The following is a 22,354-nucleotide window of genomic DNA, read 5'->3' as shown; positions in this document are numbered from 1 at the left end:
ATGCTCTAAATACAAATTAAGAAGAAAAAAAAATCCCCAAACCCAAAAAGTGGGCATTGACTTAGCAAATTTACATTTCTGAATATACAGGAAGTATATGATTAATTAAATAGCATAATACGCGCACGCGCACGCACACACACAGTAATTAATGATGTGAGAATTGCAATAAATACAGTAAAAGCATATTATGGTAGCTAAGTATTTTTGGGGTGAAAGATTGAGCTAACAGCTCATTTGCATCGTTGGTCCCTGGGCAGGTAGACCAATGACAACGATAGAACACACAATTTAAGACAGAAATAGTCCATCATTGTGAATACACTAAATATCACAAAAGACATCACGCTAAAGACAGTAATTAATGGTGTGAGAAATGCAATAAATACAGTACAAGCACATTATGGTAGCTAAGTATTTTTTTGGTGGTACTTGATTTAAAAAGTTTGAGATTCACTACATATACTGTAACAAATTTTTGTAAAATCTACCGTAAAAAAAAACACAGCAGTATCTTGTTATTTAAATTTACTCTATACCGCAATGTATTATGGGTAAAAACAAAGTAGTATTTTGCGGTATAATTAGCAATCAAATACTGTAAAATTTACAGCAAATTTTATTTGCATGGATATATGTGGATGACATGTGAATACTGTAAATATTGTCGGATTTGGGAGGTAGAACTCCCTAGAGGAGAAGAGGCAAATAGCGCAAAAATGCGTATTTGAAAATAATAATAATGATAATAAAAAGAAGAAGAAGATAAAAATAATAATAATTGGATACTGACACTTTTGTATTTAATGTTATTTTATTTTATAATAAAAATAAATAACAAAATTTCTATAAAATAAATTGGATACTGACGTTAACATTACTTGCTGCGATAACACTTTTTATTTTAATTTATTGTATTTAATTTTAACATTAAAAAAATACAATAAAATAAAAAAACATTTCTATAAAATAAATTGGATACTGACGTTAACATTACTTGCTGTAATGACACTTTTTATTTTAATTTATTATATTTAATTAAAAAAAAATTTTAATACAATAAAATAAAATAAAATTATATAAAATAAATTGGATACTGACGTTAACATTACCTGCTGCGATGACGCTTGACTTGAGCTGTGAGAAGCCCCGTCCATTTTTGCGATCTTCTATTTTCTTGGCGCATGCAATACAAAAAAACTAACAAAAAACTTGTTGGCACAGGCGCAGGTGGAGGAATCGTGGCTCGACTATTTTCCCCTGTGACCTGTCTGTGACGTCATCCGCAAGAAAAAGCACAATTTTGATTCGTACTCACGAGAAAAAAATTCACACACACACATTTTTGACACGCAAACATACGAAACATTACACATTATACGTAATATGAATCGTTAATCACGGCTACGCCTTCGTTTTTATGGATACGCCTTTTTTAAAATGATCTTACTCCAAATTAATTAAGCACTGTGAATTGTCCCTAGGTGTGATTGTGAGTGTAGATGGTTGTTTGTCTCTGTGTGCTCTGCGATTGGCTGGCAACCAGTTCAGGGTGTGCCCCGCCTACTGCCAGAAGACAGCTGGGATAGGCTCCAGCACCCCAGCGATTTACTGGAATGAGTTGCCAGTAAATTCCTGTAAATTAGAATACAAGAAACAGTTGTAAACTAGATTACAGTGAACTGCTGTTTTCTTTTCTAAAAAAAAAAAAAATTATATACAGTAAATACCGGTAAAATAAGTAATATACTGTAATTGATTTTCACAGTAATGAAATGAGATTTTACAAGAATGAGCTGACAACTTTGTTTTTCCGAATTATTTCTTGAAAATTCTATAGTCAATTTGTTACAGCGTAAGATGTTAGCTAGGAGGCACAAAATGAGTTATTGGTGCCTTTAACTGTTAACAGAAGAACGTTGTTTCAAAAAATAATAATCTTGGAAACCATGTCGAAGAGCAGCATTATTTGCATAATCAGAGATGTTTTGGACCCTACTGGTGAGCACAACATAATTACAATGCAAATGCAGCAGGGTAGCCATGCATTGACAAAGAACAAAGACAAGTCTCGACAAGCAGCACAAACACAGCCTGGGCCGGAGCGCCGTTCCTTCCTCTCTCCCCAGCGAACGGCTTGGCGCTTTAATTGGTTACGCTGTGGTTCCGAATCAGATGACTGTGATGACGATTAGGTATTTGCTAGCGTGGCTCAAAGCGGCCATAGAAAATATTTGCTGACCGCCGCTGAAATAATCGAATTTCAAACAAAGCACTGATTCATTCAAGCACAGGACACCAATTGTACGTAATACGAAGGTCTAGTTTTTGATAAATTTTGAAAACAAGAATTTCGGATGATATCTGAGGCAAGAAGTCAAACCAGGCCAGTCTTCTCCACAAATTGTTTCCTGTAAAAGCAAGAACACTATTTTAAAGGAGAAAGCACATTGCACGTCTGTGGGGTGGACTGGCCATTGGGTAGATCTTCCCCGGGCGGTGAACGACAAATGCTAATCTGCATCGCCCCCGCAATTAGTGTCACGAGGGGTGTGGAATTCATATATCAAATGCAGACAAGACATAGAAGTTGGGAGAAAGAGTCTTTATATAAAAAAAATACAAAGTAACGACAGACCTATAGGATAGAATGAGAGTGACTGACACTGGACAAACTAAGATATGTAGCTGCTATGTGCCTAGCAACTGATTACATGAACACACTATCATCATAAGGGACATAGTAACTGCATATGCATAGCACAAACCCAAAACACACTCATAACAATGACAATCATTGTTGTAGAAACTTGACGTCAGTCAGGTCAAAGTGGTTATGCGTACACGTGTCCAAGTCGTCTTTAACTCATTCACTGCCATTGACAGCTATAGACGTCAAAAATTCATTTGAACTATTTTTATTATTTTAACATTTTTTTTCCATTTTTGTTAACAAGAGTATGAAAACCTAGATTATTTTTGTACATTCAGAACAGATATAACATTTGTGAGTTAACTAGTGAAGTCATGCGATTAATTACGATTACAAATTTTAATTGCCTGATGCCCCTAATTTTTTCTTTTAAAAAAAACATTACGTTTTTTTGAAAGAAAAAATGAAAAAAAATTAGGGCCGTCGGGCGATTGCAGTTTTTAAACATAATTAATCGCATGACTTCACTAGTTAACTTACAATTAATCGCAAATTTTATATCTGTTATAAATGTACAATACATTTTTTTTCTAGATTTTCATACTCTTATTGACAAAAGTGGGGAAAAAAATGTCTATAGCCGTCAATGGCAGTGAATGAGGTAACCCACTAAGCAACCCATTTTGGGGGGTTTGTCTTGTGGGTTATTCACTTGACCCAACTGTTTTGATGAATTGACTAATCCAATTGAATTGGGTAAAAAAAAAAAGAACTGACCGACTGAGTAACAAAAAGATTTATTCAAACCCCAAAGTTGGTCAAATTAAATTAATCACCCACAAAGCAACCCTTAGAGGTTGTTTTGTGGGCGTATCCAATTGACCCAACTTTTTTGTTAATTGAATAACTCAATTGAACTCGGTCAAAAATGACTCATGACTTAAATTGAAAAAAAAAATTATTTAATGTTTTTTTAAAGAAACAAGTATTTTAATTAATCAAAAATTAATTACATAATAAATAAATACAATTAATCACAAATGTTATATCTGTTCTAAGACCCCCAAAAAAATCTATATTTTTTTTGTTAACAAAAGTGGGAAAAAATGCCAAACTAATAGAAATAGTTCAAATGAATTTTTGACGTCTATAACCGTCAATGGCAGTGAATAAGTTAAGGACAGAAATAGATGTATGATAGTGTGAAGTTTTAACATAAAATGGAAGCTCTCCATTGGTTACTTCTACACACACTCCCTCCTCTCCTGGTTTCCAGGGCAACCGTGTCAGGGTGTAACAGACGAGCAAATCACATTACGGCAAAGCATCTTTCTCTCTTCCCTCTCGCACACTGTAACCCCCCCCACACACACTCCCCACTCCAGCATGTGTATAAAAGCCCCTCGCTCCATGCTTCCTTGACCTTCCCTCCTCTCCTAATGCGTTGCTCGTTCTTCACCGCCTCCTCCTCCTCGTCGCCGGGCGTCTGACGCTCACGTTCGGACGACGGCGGCGTTCATGAGAAAAATGGGTTGTGGCAATTCGTCGGCCGGCAGCACCTCAGGAGGGGGTGAGTGTTTTTGTTTTTGTATTTTAGAGGAATGCGAGACACAAACATGAGGGGAGAGTTATCTGTGTGTCTGCACCAAAGCTGGAAGGCGATTAGAATGTAAATGAAACGCGTTGGGCTCGGAGTCACTGATGAATGAATAGAAAGCATTTGCATGAGGAAATGTGCCTACTTTGACTTTTAGTGATTGCAATTCTGTGGTTAAATTGCACATTGATTGCTTCTGCCTGTGCGCTTGAAGAATATCAGATTCAAGGCCAGCTTTCATTCTTAAAAATACTCGGTTTTTTTTTTTACACGCATTCATTCATCCAAACATTCGGTTTGTATTTATTTGATTCAGCCTGTTAATCTATACATCAATCTTCGAGCAGCTGGGCCTCGAATCTCATAGACATTTTGGATAATTGTATACGTTCAACTTTGTGAGACCAGACCAGACAAGAATGTCCACCAAACACCTTTGGGATGAACTACATCAGAGAATGGGCTCATTTTTATTTTATTTTTTTATAATAACCAATAATAGCAATGGTGTCCCAATACTTTTGTCCATATTTCCACAAGTGCTTTGGGTGAGTGTGTGCTGATTACTAGGATGAACAATGATGTTTGAGGCACTTCTTACTTTTCAGCATGAGCGTGTTACACACTCTTAAAAAAAAAATTTTTTGGGGGGGTAGAAAATAACCTGAAAACTTTCGTTGTTTTGAAACAAAAACAACCCAAAAGGCACGTTTGCCACGTTTTCACTGTTCTCTGACATCATAGCATTGTGACAGAGTGAGAGACGCCTAAGTATATAACAACAAATACTGTTAGTCACAAAAAGGCTAACTATGTTTAATAAATCACATCTGAGAAAGAGCTGACAAGTCACAATTTGGAGGGCTTTCCTGTACTGTACTTAAGTACAGTATAAGTTTTTTATATTCATCTCTATTACCGTATTTTTCGTCATTTTCAGTTGTTTTTTTTAAAAAACAAACTTGTCTGTGTTTTTATTTATTTATTTATTTTTATTGCTACCAAATTTGAAGTACAGAATTTGCGGAAATTTTTGAGTTATCATCATAACGTGTGCACGAAGTCTGACAGCCAAGTTTTTTACGACTCGCCATAAAACACGGAAATGCTATAAACTCAGCGTCACAAGGTCAGAGCCAGACCAAACATTGTTGGTGATGATGATCCCATAAGTGTCCCCTACTGGCAGAAATGTAGAGCTGCAATAACTCCACTACGGTTGGATGCAGATGACATCCACTTGGCAATAGAAGGTTGCGAGTGACTTGTATTTACGTCGCGTTTGCAGACACAGCTGTTGAGTGGACTTTAGGCATGTTTAGTACCACAATTTAAGTATTACATTATACAGAGATTAAGTTCACCAACGCAAAGGTGACAAAAAGTAGACAAGTCTTGGCCACAGTCAACATCCGACCATTTCTTTGTCGCCGCGGCAACATGCTCACCACTCCATCACGACACACGTTTGAGCTTTTCAACCTAACGAATCAAATCATGAATCATTCAGGAAGCGCAGCGGCTGAGTCACGCACGTCAAATTTTCAATTTCAAGCTTCAGTCTTTGCGGACTCAAGTGACCGCCCATGCACACACTGTACTGCTCATCCTTGCCCTTATTTACACAGATGCAATTCCTGAGATATGAATGAGCTTTTGTTTGGCCTCTGAATGGGCCCCTGTGTCATGTCAGCAGACTTCTTTTTTGACAGCTCTAAGGGAAATGCACTCTTTCCCCATTCGCACAAACGCTTCGGTTTTTTAGTACATTTCTTGTGAGAGTTGTTTTGCCTTGTGGATTGTGTACATCGTGTTGTTCAGATTACACGCTAAGGACGTCTGTCGACTGATGTCTTGAACTTAAATAGACTGGGTGGTTCAACGAAGACGGAGTTGCGAGATATCACTGGGATAACCCAGGGCATTGCTTGAACGTGAAGGTCTGAAAAAAAAAAGTTGATATCTTGATAAGAAAAGAGTAACTTTTGGTTATAGTACTTTGAAGATTTTTTTATTATATTATTCAACAGAAGAATTTTCAATAATCATCAGTATTTGCAGTATACGTAGTAGGGAAACTCACATATCCTTTTTGAGTAAACAACATCTTCAGCAGCTACTTTAAGGGTTTACAGAAACAAAAACAAAAAAAAAAAGTGGATGGAAGATGTAGGGTTTTACCAGCTGCTTGGAGTTGGAAAGTGCTCTCTGCGATATTTTACATGAATCCAAACATACCACTTTTATCTACATATGCACACTTTCATTTTGCAAGAGCAAAGAATTCCTTGATGGCATTTACGCAACTTGATAGGACATAATTGCATTTATTTAACGCTGGAAATAATTATCAACATACCAAAGCGTTTCACTATATTTTTCTTACATTTGCAATTCTGCCAATTTAAGCTGTTAGCCTGTTTAAAGGCAAAAGGCCTCAATTTAAATAAACACCCAATTAAGAAAATACTTTTTATTTTACTACTGCCACTACTACTAATAGCTCGGTAACTATGAAAGTATAGCTAACAAGGCAAATTTTGCCTTAGCTTGCTAGCTTAGTAGCTGCCTAGCTAGACATATGGAAAACGTTGCTGTTCTGGGAGCAAACAAGACTTTGTACCTTATAAATTCTTCTCGTACATACTGCAGTTCACAACATCAATTCATAATTATTCAAACTCAATTTCAATTAGCATGAGGAGGAAAAGTGCAAGTGTGGCTGAACTTAATTCAATCTTTGATCAAGTCTGTGAAATAACATCTGGACACCATTTAAATCTGCAAATGTAAAGAATTACACTTAAGGAGTTCAAATGAACTTAACACTGACATTTTAACACATACTTGCTTACCGCTTATTGTGGCGTACTCAAGATGTCCGTCACAGCGCAGCACTCACAGGTCGCTTCCAAATTGGCTATCGATCGTTTCAAGCCACAATCTGTGGCTCAGCCCAACTCATCGTTGACCTCAAGGATTTGCGGTCGTAAATATTGAATATTTATTATCTTCAGCCCAGCCACTTTCTGAGCAGATTGCGGAAATTCACACCACAACACCAAATAATCGGTCAGTATAATCTTTTAGAGAAATTGGTATACTTGTACGCCGCTCAAGACACCTCAAAGTGTTTAAAAAAGTGTGTTGAGACGTAAATAACAATGGCGGCGTACGTACAAATATAGTTTCTACAAAATGTATTCAACTGGAAATTGAATCTTATAGCTATGTTAGTAACAACCAAATAAATAATATAGAGCAAACTTTCCTTTTAATGCTTGTGTTCAATTATCTGTTACTTAAAGGATTGTAAGAATATGGCTATCGATGCTATTTTTGTTAGCATTTCTATTTTGCATTGTGTTAGCATTAAGCTAGCAGAAGTGGCTCTAACGGTGCTTTTAAAACCCCAGTTTCTCTCACTGCACTATTAAATATCTTACACTGCGCGACGAATTGTTTGCGAGGAGGCCTTCAATACTTTGGATGAACAAAGATTAAGCGTTTTCTTCTTCTCTTTCACTTTCAGGGCCATCCGAAGCCGCCAGGGATGTGTGAGTACACCGATCATCACGACTTTCTCATTGGCGCAGCTCATTGGAAAATAATAAGATTTGTCTTTCATCTCCGTCACTTGAGGTCATTTTAACGCCAGGGGAAAGTGTCCGCCTTGACCCGTAAACGCATTGAGTCACATGCTCGCTTAATACAAGCGCCCAAATGACCAATGAAATGAAAACAATAAGGATATGTGAGCATGAAAACAGATTATTTCGCCTATCTTACGGAGGGAAGCAAGTCCTTTTGCCTTTCATAGGAAGCGCTTATCAAAGCCTGGGGAGGGGCTTCCTGGAATCACTTTGTGTGTGCGTGTGTGTGTGTGTGTGTGTGTGTGTGTGTGTGTGTGTGTGTGTGTGTGTGTGTGTGTGTGTGTGTGTGTGTGTGTGTGTGTGTCTATTTGTTTGTATATATGTGTGCGCGTGTTCCTCGATAAACATCAGAGCAGCACTGGACTCATGAGAGCTGACAGCAGCATGTTAAGACCGCACTGCACAGCAAAATATCACCGAACACACACACACACGCGCGTGCACACGCACACACACGATATGAAACATGCGATTGAAGAGAATCGTACATCCCTACTGTGATTTATTTGATGTACTCTGCAGTAAAAGTGACATGAGGCAGGGGCCGTCCAGGTTTCTCAGCCCCCGAGAGACAAAGAAGGAGCCGATTATAAATTTGTAAATAAAGCCATAAATGAGTCACCCGCGATCATAACAGGCCGCTTAATCCGATCATCAAGCGTCTTTGTTGCTAACGCTGGCGTAAAACGCACAAGTGCACACATGTGAAGGTGGGGGCGGGTTGGGGTGGGGGTTGTTTGAGCTGACTGACATGTGCATCTTCTCTCAATCAGGACAGAAGATCCCTTGGCAGACGATGAGAAAAGAAGGTACTTTTGAATTCTAGCGTAACTAAACTGTGCATCATTTATACTTTTGACACATTTAGTAATGGGGGGGGGGGGGGGTTGGGGGGGGGGGGTATTTGTGTCGGAGCAGTGTCCCAAAGTGTGTTAGTTGGTTAAGGTTCCACTGTGGGCCAGGTCGTTGAAATACATACAAAAAAAAGAGTAAAAAAAAGTAAAATAAATACATAATCGTTAAATGTCTACGTAACATTTTTATTTAATTTTAACAATTATATTTCATTATTTACAAAACGACTTATGATCACGTCTATTGACCAATTATGAATGAGATAAATGAATAAAACAAAAATAAATACATTTTAACTAACCCATTTTAGTGGATAAAATGTTAAACTAATGCAACAAGTGTCTTGACCGTGTAAATACATAATGAAGACAATACTCATCTGCTGTCCACTCAGGAACTATGGCGGAGTTTACGTGGGTCTCCCGGCAGACTTGACCACGGTGGCTGCAAGTCAGTCCAAGTCGAGCCGAAAAGGTACGATGCCCGCTCGTGTAAAAGCTGCTGACACTCTCACAGAACAAATGAGGACAAGCAACAAAGGACTGAACGTCTGTTCGTGTGCGAAGCCAAGAGGCCTGCAGCGTCTTAACATAATCTTGACAATCATGTGTTGCTTTTTTTATGACTGCAATCACAACATCACTCTGCTTTAGTGTGCCAACACTAATTGTTGGCCAATACAATTGAAAACATCATATTTTGTTCTTACACATAATCATCTGCTGATTTTTTTTGTGTCCCGCGGCTGCGCAGCAGCAATGACCTCTTTTTTTTTAATACAGTGAACAAAATGTTGTGCCATTATTTGTCTAGCCACTGATTATCTGTCTTCTTGCAGACTAGCAGCCAGTGAAGGGGATCCTACAAGGTACATACGTATTCAATCAAGTCAAAATCACTCCAAAAGGTTCTTGTAAAAGCACTGTGACCACAAAAGAAAAAAAAGTAACTGAAAGTACGTTACTAGTACTTACTACGAGTGACGGCAAAGAGCATACTAGCACATGGAACTTAAGATGGATGTTGAATAAATGCTCAAATGGCTCATACAGCTGGCCTTACCCAAAGGCTTGATTTTTATACGGATTTTTATATGGAACCATCAGCTAGTTACATACACTTACAAAAGAAATTGAAATTTATTGTCTTCAATTTGGTATTTGTAGGAACATTAATTGGGCATATTTGCTTTACCTTTGACTCTATATTAGAATTTCCATTTTAACAGTTAATAATAACTCTTTAAATATCAAAAAAGTCAAACATTATATGTAGGTTAAAAAAAATCTAGATTTTTCCCCCCGACACCTTTAGCATTTGTTTTTATTGCTAAATAGACTAACTGACTTTGCAAGTGGTGTAACTGTGCACTTTTGTGGACAAAGTGCAAAGGTCATAGTACTTGAAGTACATGGACCTGAACCATTATGTGTTGTCAAATGACACCCTGAAATTGGAAGACTTTTCCCAAAGTTACCCAAAATAAACAAAAATGACAATATTTTAAAAAATGCACTCTAAAAACAGTCGGGTCAAAAATAACCCAAATTGGGTCAAAAAGGCACTAATCCAACTTTGGGTTATTCAATTTACCCAAAAAGTTGGGTCAAGTGAAAACAATCACATAACACAAAACAATCCAAAAATGGGTTGCTATGTGGGTTATTAATTTAATTTGACACAACTTTTGACTTAAATATGTTTGGTCAGTTCATTTTTGACCGAGTTCAATTGAGTTATTCAATTAACAAAAAAGTTGGGTCAATTGGATACGCCCACAAAACAACCTCTAAGGGTTGCTTTGTGGGTTATTAATTTAATTTGACTCAACTTTGGGGTTTGAATAAATCTTTTTGTTACTCAGTCGGTCAGTTCTTTTTTTTCTTCCTTTTTTTTTTACCCAATTCAATTGGATTAGTCAATTAATCCAAAAAGTTGGGTCAAGTGAATAACCCACAAAACAAACCCCCCAAAATGGGTTGCTTAGTGGGTTATTAACTCATTCATTGACGGCTATAGACATCTCCCCCCCCCCCCCCCACTTTTGTTAACAAGAGTATGAAAATCTAGGAAAAAAATGTATTGTACATTTATAACAGATATAAAATTTGCGATTAATTGTGAGTTAACTATTGAAGTCATGCGATTAATTACAATTAAAAAATGTAATCGTCTGACGCCCCTAATTTTTTAATAATATATATATTTTTAATTAGGGGCATCAGGCAAGTATTATTATTTTTTTGACTTCACTAGTTAACTCACGATTAAACACAAATTTTATATCTGTTATAAATGTACAATAAAAAAATTCTAGGTTTTCATATTCTTGTTAACAAAAGTGGGAAAAAAATGTGAAACTAATAGAAATAGTTTGAATTAATTTTTGACATCTATAGCCGTCAATGGCAGTGAATGAGTTAATTTAATTTGACCCATCTTTTTGGGTCAAATAATTCAAAGTTGGGTTGGTCCATTCTTGGCCCAATTTCGGTTATTTTGGACCCAACTGCTTTTAGAGTTACAAAATGTGCGTACACTGAGGCTGTTTCTGCTCAAAATTGTCTAATGTGAGTTAAATTAAGCTTGCAACTGTCAAGCTATATGACATATATAGTTTTTTATGAGTGCAAGGGGAGCTTGAAACAGTTCAGAGAACTGTCAGGGTACCATGAGAAACATGCACCTGTTGATTTTTAGGAGTCATAGGAGAATCTTGAAACAGTGAAAGACAGCAAAGAATGATCAAACATGTTTTTCAGCCCAAAAAATTAGTGGTGTAAAACATAATTCTAAAAAACATGCTTGCCATACAAACGGATGAACGGCAATCTTGTGTTGCTCGTCCTGACAGGCACCTTGCATATTCACCTTGAGGCGCCCCCTATGGACTCCATCGCTGACTGACGTGTCGGCCCTTTTAAGGCGCCGCTTGAGTCAAGATGCAAACGTTTGGTCGGCTCTCCGAAGACGGCTCTGCTTCGTGGACTCGTCGCGGGAGGCGCAGCCACACAGAGCGGAGCTCTGCAGACGCCAACTATCATCCTTCCAAAGTAAAAAGACGGGCATGGAAGTGGACAAGCGCCCTCTAAGGGACTACAGGGCAGCAGCGGGCACGGGGGCATCATGGCAGCCATCTTGGTGTGTCAGTCACAGTGATGAAATGTCGCTGGACAATTATTTTTTTTCCCCAATTAGCACGCCACAAATAGCAATGGCCACATTAGTGACTCACTGCGCGCCTTGGACTGAACGAGAATGTCAGAGAAACGTCGGGAGGTCCTTTAAGCTACGCTCACTGCCCGCAATATTAGGCACATCATCATCGCTGATAAACATATTAGTCAAAGTAATACTTTTCTGACGGTGTTAATCAAACCTTAGCAAGATGTCATGAGATCGTGCAGATGTACCTAATGTTGTGGCCAGTGAGTGAACACTGAAGAGCTAAATTGAAGATGTTCTACATGACATTTCTGAATGTCCCTGTGATGTTCCACTCTACCTCTTATTATCTTGGTGAAAATTGTCCCATAAAAAAAAAAGCACTGACCTTATAATATGTCCCCTGAACGTCACATGGACGTGACAAAACTCTAATCTGCAGGCTGAGAGGAGAAAGAAACACCAGAGGCACATTTGCAACACTTTGTCATCTCCACTTAATAATAGCTGTCATGCCCGCAGGATCAAGAATTTTCAACAACAACAGACTTCTGCCATTTCGTTGTCTCTACTTAAAAAATAGGATACATTTACCAAACTATTTCTAATGTTTGGGATTATGGTCCAAGCCCATTTGTAATTGTTTTTATCTTTGCGATAATATATAGTTTTTTTTACATGTATTTTTATTTTTTGGGGGTGACTATTATCATTATACTGAGATGTACAGTGTAATATAAATACCCCAAAATCAAAGTTTTATATTGCTTGTCCTCATACGGTTCATGGGCGAGCTGGAGCCCATCCCAATGAAACAGAACACCCTAGACTGGTTGCCAGCCAATTGCAGGTCAAAACAACCATTCAACCAAAACTGTTTGCAACCATTAAAACCGTTTAGGAACGTCTGGCAAAAGACTTTACAACCATTTACAAACTTGAACCAAAAAAAAACATTCACTTTACACAATCGTAAATCTTCACCGCTGAATGAGATACCAACATTACTATATAGACTATAGATTGCTGGCAGAAGTAAATGAACAAATATAAATTTTTGGATTAATTAATTTTCAACCAATTAAAGAATTTAGATTGTAAATGTAGGTCAGTGCTTCTGATGGTGTATAGGCCAGCAGACAAGACTTTGTTGTCCGAGAATGTTCACAACTGCAGTCCAATAATGATAAATATATTTTTAAAAATGACATACATGCAATTATATATGGTATAGAATCACCTTCTTTATCCCCCAAAATATGCACAAAAACATTCTAAGGTGTGCAAGGTCAAGAGGATTCGCCAGCCAGACTCTTGACAGCTCGCCTCTAATTGGAGGACGGTGGAATTAGGCCAACTTTAAACACGAGACTCAAGTGATTCTCTTGCCCCCTCCACGCTACACAAAGCTCAACCAATCGCCGGAAAATCAACCACTGGCCTGGCTTTGTCCTCTTTGCCATCAGTCGTGAGTGATTCACTGTAAAGTAAGCAATCGTGGGGCTCACAATGTTGTGGCAAACACTCTGACGCAGAGGACACCTGAAATCATTTGTTGCACCATTTTCTTGCTGATGCATTCATCTTAGCAGGAAAATGCAAACGACCACATTTTCATCACCTTGGTTTGAAAATTTTGTTTTCCTTTTAGTTTGATTGACAAACCCCCTCACCCAAAATACAAATGGTAGAATCCAGTGCTGTGTTATAGCTTACTTACTTCATGAAAAAAGAAAATAGAATCTCACTATGGATGGTTACACCCACCCCTGAAATAACAATGGTACGGTCCCATTGTTTTCCATGAACCGTGCTAAGTAACAAACAAACAAACACACAAACAAACAAAAACAAACAAAATTATATATATATATATATATATATATATATATAAATTGAGTCACAATGGAACAGTCGCCGCTCACCCCGGAATAAAAATTGGTATGGTCCTGTAATCGTACGCTGCATTCGAGGAAGGTGGGAAGTCGGACACTTGGATTCTTTCAGTTCCAACCTCAAAGCGTTCAAAGAAAATGTAAACATCAAAGATGGCATTAAGTTACATGAAGATACTTTGTAAAAAATAACTAAAATATGTTTATAATTATGTAAATTATGTTTTACCATTCACAATCTTTGTCAGATTTCAACCGTTTTTTTTTACTCTCCTGACTTTACATCTCGCATTTCAGAGTTCAAAGAAGTGCTCCCGCGCGCATTTGTTGGTGTGAAGTGGGAAAAATCCGACTTCCCACCTTCCTCAAATTCAGCATTACATCATCTTACTAAAACCAGGAAGTAGCCTGCTAACTGCTAAACAAATTGACAAACAAATAACAATAGAGCAGTGCACACCTCTGTTTGAGAACGTTACTGTCTTTTTCGTGACTAATGTTACGGTCCCTCCATCTTTCGTCAGCCTTTATGAACCAAGAAGTAGACAAAAAAACGCACATTTGGCCCTCTATGCTTTCCTTTCTTTCACCCCGTGACCGCTTCAACCTTGGCGGTCTGCGCTCGTTTTGTTACCTACATTTGGCTGCTGTCTCTCCCGGTTCTGTCAACCACATCGCTTTGCCCTTTAAGATGGCTCCTGCTGTCTATGATGAATGTCACCGCCATTGGCCTGCACACAGGGGAGCACAATATGGATGCGAGTCACAGTCTGATGTTTGTTTCATTGTGCAACAACAGCCTTGGAACATTGTTCTTGTATCACATTATTTGGTCATCAATTTGTGTGGTCTTTTGTGTAACAGCCTGTTCTCACAAGAGAAATGAGTTGGATTTTGTAATAATGTTTGCAGATGCAAATGAGAATTTTTTTTATAGAACATTTAGAAAAACAGTTTGAACAGGATTGAACACAAAACTTGTTAAGCAGAAAAATCCACCCCCTTTTTTTTAATCATCTAATGGCGGCTGCCATTTTGACATTATACTGCCCTCTGCTGTTGACTGGAAATGACATCACAGTGCCTAAATAGGCTCAGCTTGCAAACGTCACATGACCAAACAGGTGAGCCGTGACGGTTGCTACCTGAGCCTTTAGGCGCTGTGTTTAAACTAGTGAGGGTGCACAGAAAAGAACATTTTTGACTTGACATCCCACAACACAGTGCTTTTTGCATCATTTCCTACTAAATGTAAACCCACTCATCACACATAAATCATTGTTGATGGCGTCAGAACAACCAACTCTTAGTGGTGTAAACCTTTTCGCAATGATCTGGAATCAAGGATTTATGAGTAAAGACTTTTATATTGTCTCTGCTCAGTGGTGGTTATTGACCAAGGCCTTTCCCAAAAGTATTGGCCCCGCACGATCAATATCCTCGAGTCTTGAGGGGCGCTCGCTAAGGGACAAAATTAAGCGAGAATTGTCGCGGGAGGACATTCGTCCTGACTGAAGCCAGAGTCTTCCATCAATCACAGCCCCCACAGTGGGGGTAATTGACTGTGCTGTGGGAGCGTGCGCTGGCCACGGAATGAGCTGCTGGTAGAAGTGGCGAGGCGTTAACTCGGTCCGCTCGCTCAATGCACAGCGGAAAGCTTGAGTCTCTGAGGAGCCTGCGCGGCATTATGCCATACATGAAGACTGTGCGAGCCTCCTTAACAAGCCACTGTGGGAGAAGAAGGACCAGGGAGCATACGGGGCACAAAACAAATCGCTGATCATTCAGTTTCACATTTATATCATGTCTTTGCAATCCACAAAGAGAATTTAAAGTGGTTTTTTTGCATGTTCTGTGTATGCCTGTCTGACTCTGGGTTCTAGTCGAGGCTCGAGCATCCGAAGCGGGGAACGCTGGCATGTGCCCTTTTTGCAATTAGTCCCGAGCAACAAGGGGCCAGACAAAATTATGCCACATGTAGATTAAGTAATATTTTTTATCTGCACTGCTCCATCTGTTCGATGGTAAACATTGTCAGTTCGTTTTTGTACATCAAGGTAGAGAATTGTCAGTTTATTTTTTTTCCATCGCAAAAACACCACAGCGCAGCACACCAGGTAATTTACTGTGTTTCCCAGAATGCTCTCATTCCAGTCTAGCCATTTCCTTTTTTCTTGGTCCCAAATGGACACATTGCTGTTCCTTATTTTCTACCTGTCCATTCGTGTCATGCTTGAGTTCTTCAGTGTTTGTGCGCAATCAAGAATCAGGTGAACCATGAACGCGAATGATGCTTTACAGTATGTCTGATGCGAGGGGCTACGTGCTGGAGCACACATCCTTAATCACATCATGTGTGCAGCTGCTCTTTGTCCACCTCTAATCTCTTGGCTTCATGGGGTTTCCTTGATTGGAAACCAATTATCTTTTTGTACCTAGGAGGAAATTGCTGGGTTATTTTAATTCCAGATGATCCGTCCATCCATTTTCTTGTCTTACTCTATCTGAGTTTGAACACACGGGTTTGGGGGGAACAAATCAGTCCCATGGATGGATGGATGGATAATTTCCACTGAAACAGCCCAAAGATTAATTTAATTGCAGGTTTTTTTCCATTTGACCCTGATAGTGCCATATCACAGCCTTTTGAGGTTCCTTGGGGGTGGTCATATAATAATAATAATAATAATAATAATAATAATAATAATAATAATAATAATAATAATAATAATAATAATAATAATGGAATTGATCAGAAATTCAGGCCGAGTCTAAAAATGTGGTCATCCAGTGAAGGTCCTTTCTTTGTCTTCAAATGCTGCAGTTACACTTTTGTCCACTGGATGTTGCCACTGTGCCAATCAGTAATGTTGCAAAAGCCGCCTCCTCACCAGCAGGTGACACTGCAGCACAAGCTTTTAACTCAGTTGATAATCTCCTGGAGCGGGACACAGACACACAGCTACCTTCCCTCTGATCCATGAAAAGTGAGAAGTTTGTCCTTCTCCTGCCCCTGTAACCTCTTCAACCACTTAATAAGGATACGATGTGATAGACCTGAAAGTGTCTTCCAGAGGTTTTCCCAAATTTTAAATCACTCTGTGATATGCAACAACATGGATGCCATTTTATGTGACACGTGAAAACTCAGGTTAGGCAGGTAGCTAAGTAAGTGAAGTAGGCCAGTAAGTCGGTAGGTAGGTAAGAAAGTAAGTAGGCAAAATGTGTCAGTCAGCTAGTTGGTTGGTAGGTAGTTAGTGTACTTGGGTAGGTAGGTAAGTACAGTAGTTACGTGGTAGGTGTGTATGTTGACAGTATTTTGGTTGTTTAATGTCATCATACAAATGTGAATACCAACGTAGCAAAAGGCCAAATCTGGTACGAGAGCCTTCTCTCTGGACGACAACCTTCCCGGGGGGACTACAACCATCTTTCAGGATGAGTACCTACTCTAGGGACTAGTATCACCTTTACTTGAGACTAGAAACTTTTCATGGGAGAAGAACCAGTCTGGACTACAACCTTCTCTGGAGACTATCCTTCTCTCCGAACAAACAACTTATTTCAGAACTACAGCATACTCTAGGGTCAAGTATCTCCTCTCCGGACTAAAACCTTCACTTGGAACTAGAATGTTTTTTTAAGATGGCTTTTTATTGTCTTCCAAAAGGATTACGTACAATGCTGGAAACAGTTGTCCGCTGGCTCAAAGAGCCGCTGAGAAAAAGAGCAGAGATCTCTTCTTTAATGAAATGCTTTGTTTCACCCTCATCAATGATATCACTGATAGGAGAGGGGAAAAAAAAGTGACGACCCTTGTGTGAACCGTAGAGAGGTGTCCATTTTTTATTTTATTTTTTAAATCTCCCACCGGGTATAACTGACTGATTCCTCATTTGTGTGACTGACAACTTTGCTTAACACAAGTGATGGGGCTGATAAATAGCACACGTACGTTCCTCACTTATGTAATCTGACAAATTGCTGATGTAAGATTGAGTCCGTGCATTCACTGCATGCCGATGCTGATGAATAGTACAGAACCGCTCGTGTTTTTCAAAGCATGTCAAAACCCAAAAAAGTCAAGACCTCTATTCCTTAACAGATGCGCAACCGTCACTCCAAGTCAAGCTGCAACCTTGCAGGAGTCGCTCGACATTTGATACCACCGCTTTCGTTGTGTTGCACTTGACGTACAGCGCCGGGGTCGCTTGGTTCAGGTCCAACTCTCGCAGTTCTCAATTGAGGTCCAGCTTAGAGTTTGGGCCCTGCCACTCAGGACTGGGCAGCTATGAAAGTTCTTGATGGCTGTGGCGGGCTTCGCTGTACTACTCTGGAGCCTTACTTGTGCTTTTAATTAGAGACAAAGGAGAGGCGCTCCGGTCTTGTGCAGCATGTGGTTTGGTTTAGAGCAGGTGAAACAATGTAGGAAAATAGATCCGTCATCCACCGCATTCCAGAGGCCGGCGAAGAACGGCGCTCGATCACAGAAGGGCTAATCTTGAGGTGAAGGAAGTTGAAGGATCCTCTTGCGAGTGTTACAACATTCCCAATGCAATGTCTCCCCCTTTCTTTCTAATCTTTGTTGCATTCATGAAAATGGTCTTTGAGATTTGAGATTGAGCGCTCCTAGTTTTGGACCGGTTCCGAGTGAACTCGACAAAGCAAATCTACTTTGATTCCATCCAACTGGATAAAGAACATTAGCGCCTAAATGGCAAAATGGTAATGGGGACAAACAACTTCATGAAATCTCCCTAAAATTAATTTAATAAAAGGCCATTTGTGCTTATTAGCATGGTTTTACTCAACAGTCCACAGAGCTCAGCTTCCTATTTCAATTCTTGCGACCAAAAACAAAGAAAGAACAATATTTATGTCAATGATGTTGGATTGTTTCAAATTTACAAAAATAAATGAAACTAGAGGGTAATTTACCTAATCTACATACTCATCAATTTGATTGATTCAATAGATTTGGGAAAACTATCGATCTGTAGGTCAGTAGGTAGCAGTGGCGAGCGGTCATAATAAGCTATTAATGCAGTGCGTGCCCAAGCCCTTCAATTCTATTGTACAAGACCTTAGTTCGACTGTTTTGGTCTTAAATTCATGTGTAATTTGGCCTGTTTTCCTCGCGGAGAGCTGAAAAGCCGACAGCTTGCTTCGCGCAATGCGCAATGAGAAATCGAGTTGTGGTAATTCCGAGAGGTTGTTTTTGTACGTGAATGGCAATAAAGCTGGCAGTAAAGCAGCTTATCTGACAACGCGGATGCGCCTAATTTGCATGCGTGACTTGTTCTGCGGTAAACAGTCAGCAGTTCAGTTCATCGCCGAGTCACAATGAGTGCCGTTTTCCCAGAGAACTTTTGAGGAAAATAAGATTATAATTGGGAGTGGCCGTTTTATTCCTGAAGTAGTCATCACGAAAACGGGAAAAAAATGTCGTCCGTCACTTCCGAGCCAGGACGTACGAGAAACATAAATGTCAACATGTTAGCAAACTGTTGATTGTTGGTTGAAATCGTCTGTGGCTCCGCTGCGATGTCATTTTTTTTTCCTCTCCGGGGTTGAGCCCACTTCATGGGCACAAGCCAGTTCCGAATACTGTCAATTTGTGGGCATTGTGTCATTTCACTCACCACGGAGCTGGTTACATTACAGTGTGCGCATCAACCTGTGTCAGTCCTGAATATTTCCGCTTTAATTTTATACCTACACATTGGTATAAAATAATAATTAAATAATATTCAATATTAAAATTAATAATAAAAATATCCAAAAATGTGTCCGCTCGCGCCCTGGCGGCCACTCGCATATGTACCAGCATGCCCACTCTAAAAAGTCACCGCTTGCCACTAGTATGTAGGTAGGTAGGGTACGCCGGTAGGTTAAGTGGGTAGGCAGGTTGGTCTGACATTAGGAAGTGTTTGTTGGTTGGTTGGTTGGTAAATAGGTTGAAAGGTCCATAGGATAGGTCACTTGTCAGTAGGTCCGTAGGTATGGTGTGGTAGGTAGGTTAAACAGCTGGGTAGTAAGGTAGGTTAGTCAGAAAGAGGGTTGGTAGGCCAGTAGGTAGCTTGATGTGTTAAGCAAGTAAATAGGTGGTTAGTTAGATAGGCAGATAGGGCAGGGAGGGAAGGTTGGTCGGCCGGTAGTTAGGTTGGTTAAGCCGATATGTAAGAAGTAGGTAGGGTAGGTCAGCGGACCAGGGTAGCGTCCGTAGGTATGTAAAATCAGTACAAAACATTCACAGCTTTGGATATTAGCACAATCGAGGCATGACCCAATGTGTAGCCGAGCCAGCTTCAGAACAATTTTGGTCTGCAAATATTGCTTTTTCTACTTTATTGTTGCTTTTATTGCTGAAGTGCATCCAAAGGCTCCGACCCGTTAGACGTTCACGTGAGTGAAAAAAACAAAAGAAGGCGTGAACTCGGGGCCACATTAAAAGAACCTCTACAAAATGTTCTCATGTCAAAAAGTTCCGAGTATGCCTACGGGTTTGCTTGTGCCTGTCACTTTCGATGTCAGAGGGCCTTTTTGGGACTTTGTGTCCAACCCACGGAAACATTTAATAGGACGTGGGGGGGGGGGGGGTTACACAAGTTCACAAAGACAAGGATGTGTCGCTCAAAAGGAATGTTATTGACTTTCTCTTAATATAGTATACAAGAGCAGGTCAACTAGAGATCACATCAGCCCGCAATCCCGTCGTTCCATTTCCAGCTGCCCTTCACGAGAGTCCGCCGTCGGGGCCTGGGAGGTTTGCCTCCTCCCGCCATGTGGTTATAGTCACTACATGCAGCCTCTTTTGGAAAGAATGCAGGTTAATATAGCAAGCGGGGGATCTGGACATAACACTTTGCCGTTTATAGCTGAAAAGAGCAAAGGCATAGCGTGTGCTCTGAGCAGTAAATCAGTGGATGCCTGGCATGGCGCTACCTCGTAGGGGAAGGCTTTTAGGCATCGGCCCGGCCAAGAAAAGCACTCACGTGCGCCTTGAAAAGGGAGGTAAGGATGAAAGAAAAGACGACACGCTGCAGTATTTTTAGGTTGGGTCGAAGCCCAGCCAGTGTCGTCTGGACGGAGGATGTATATGAGCGATGACTTCATCGTTCACAGGAATACCTTTTTTTTTTACGCCGCTTCCTCCACCAGCCATGTTATGGGAAATAGAACAGTAAAGATTCCAGGGTGAATTTATGCCAGAACCAATTCGACTGTGGCAGATAATTTTCCCCCCGTCTCCGTCTCCCACTTATAAATTCCATGGTCGGATCCAAGCTTTATGTATTAAACACAGAAATAAGAGCTGACATTGATTTCTTTTCAGTCCTTTTTAGGGCTAATTGGCAAGATGAGAGGGGTCGATTTGTTGATTTGTTTTTTCACTGTACCCACAAATCTGACATGTTCATCTAACTACATTTGGGAACGGGCAGACGTTTGGAGAAAAGCCTGTATGATGTTTGAAGTCTCTAATGTGTTTGGTTAAGTTCCCTCAAAGGCAGTTTGATCACTGGTGGCAGTTAATATCAGGAAACAGAAGATTACAGTCAATTTGATTTGAGCTCCGCGACTGATTGCACCGACTCAATCCAACCCAGCATGTCACTGACTGACTGCCCCCCCCCCCCCCCCCCCCGTGCCCCTACTGCCACCTCAGATTGAGCGAGTGCTTTTCCAAACGACACAAAACAAGTTTTCTCCGAGCATTCCTGCCTTTGTAGGTCAAGTTCAATCAAATGAAAATGAGCAGCAAGTTGGCTCCAAGACTATACGACGGTTTTCTTAGCATGATCAGATTATCTCACAGATTTTGCAGTGGAACGCTTACTTGCCCGTCATGGAAAGCATTGCTATATTATGGAAATCGGTAGTTTATTTCTTTTGTCTACTATCATTACTGAAAACTATACTATATACAGGGTTCACCAATTCTGGTCCTCGAGGTCCAGAGTCCTGCAGGTTTTAGATGTTTCCACCTACCAACACACCTGATACTAAAGATCAGGATCACTATGAGACATGCTGATGAGCTGATTATATGAATCAGGTGTGCTAGTGGGCGGAAACATCTAAAACCTGCAGGACTCCGAACCTCGAGGACCAGAATTGGTGAACCCTACTATATACTAACTTTACTATATAGTACCGATACTACTTCCTGTCTGGATTTTTGAGACTTCTTCCTGGGTGTACTCATGATAGACATGCCCGTCAAATTTCATGTTGACATCTGACACCTCAGGGATTGAATTTGACCCAAATTCCATTGCACTCCCGCGCCAATGTGGCTTGTGAGCAATGATTAATAAGTTGACATAGCAGAAGTTTTATCATAAATAGATGCCGTGGGGGGAAAAAAACAGCTCTCAAGGCCTTTCTTGATACAAAGGATGTTTTCACTCTACTCTCTTGACTGATTTCAACAAGATACACTGGCTGCTTGCCGTTTTAGTATACTTGACTCTTCTATTTGATCTGACTGTCAAACCTTTGTGCAGTCAGCCAGTGGCTAACCCCTTTTTCC

At 39.9% G+C, this 22,354-nt stretch overlaps 1 protein-coding gene across 1 annotated transcript; it reads left to right on the top strand.

Moving 5' to 3' along the window:
- The first annotated feature begins 4,020 nt into the window (after positions 1 to 4,020).
- Positions 4,021 to 15,192, top strand: c25h12orf75 (chromosome 25 C12orf75 homolog). Its single transcript, XM_086074831.1, has 6 exons — positions 4,021 to 4,223; positions 7,783 to 7,807; positions 8,677 to 8,712; positions 9,153 to 9,232; positions 9,597 to 9,626; positions 11,613 to 15,192. Exons 1-5 carry the CDS (start codon positions 4,172 to 4,174, stop codon positions 9,599 to 9,601), a joined length of 198 nt encoding a protein of 65 aa, XP_085930957.1. The 5' UTR covers positions 4,021 to 4,171; the 3' UTR covers positions 9,602 to 9,626; positions 11,613 to 15,192.
- The last annotated feature ends 7,162 nt before the right edge of the window (positions 15,193 to 22,354 follow it).

The sequence above is a fragment of the Leptonotus elevatus genome, chromosome 4 (genome assembly GCF_054856555.1).
Source record: "Leptonotus elevatus isolate MCC_2025b chromosome 4, RoL_Lele_1.0, whole genome shotgun sequence".
Taxonomy (NCBI): domain Eukaryota; kingdom Metazoa; phylum Chordata; class Actinopteri; order Syngnathiformes; family Syngnathidae; genus Leptonotus; species Leptonotus elevatus.
The sequence above is the reverse complement of the archived record's forward strand: the minus strand, read 5'-3'. Positions and strand labels throughout refer to the sequence as shown.

Coding starts and splice junctions, on each gene's coding strand:
- c25h12orf75 (XM_086074831.1), top strand. CDS start 4,172: ATGAGAAAAATGGGTTGTGGCAATTCGTCGGCCGGCAGCACCTCAGGA. Junction 7,808..8,676: donor TCCGAAGCCGCCAGGGATGT/GTGAGTACACCG, acceptor TCTCTCAATCAG/GACAGAAGATCCCTTGGCAG. Junction 8,713..9,152: donor GCAGACGATGAGAAAAGAAG/GTACTTTTGAAT, acceptor CTGTCCACTCAG/GAACTATGGCGGAGTTTACG.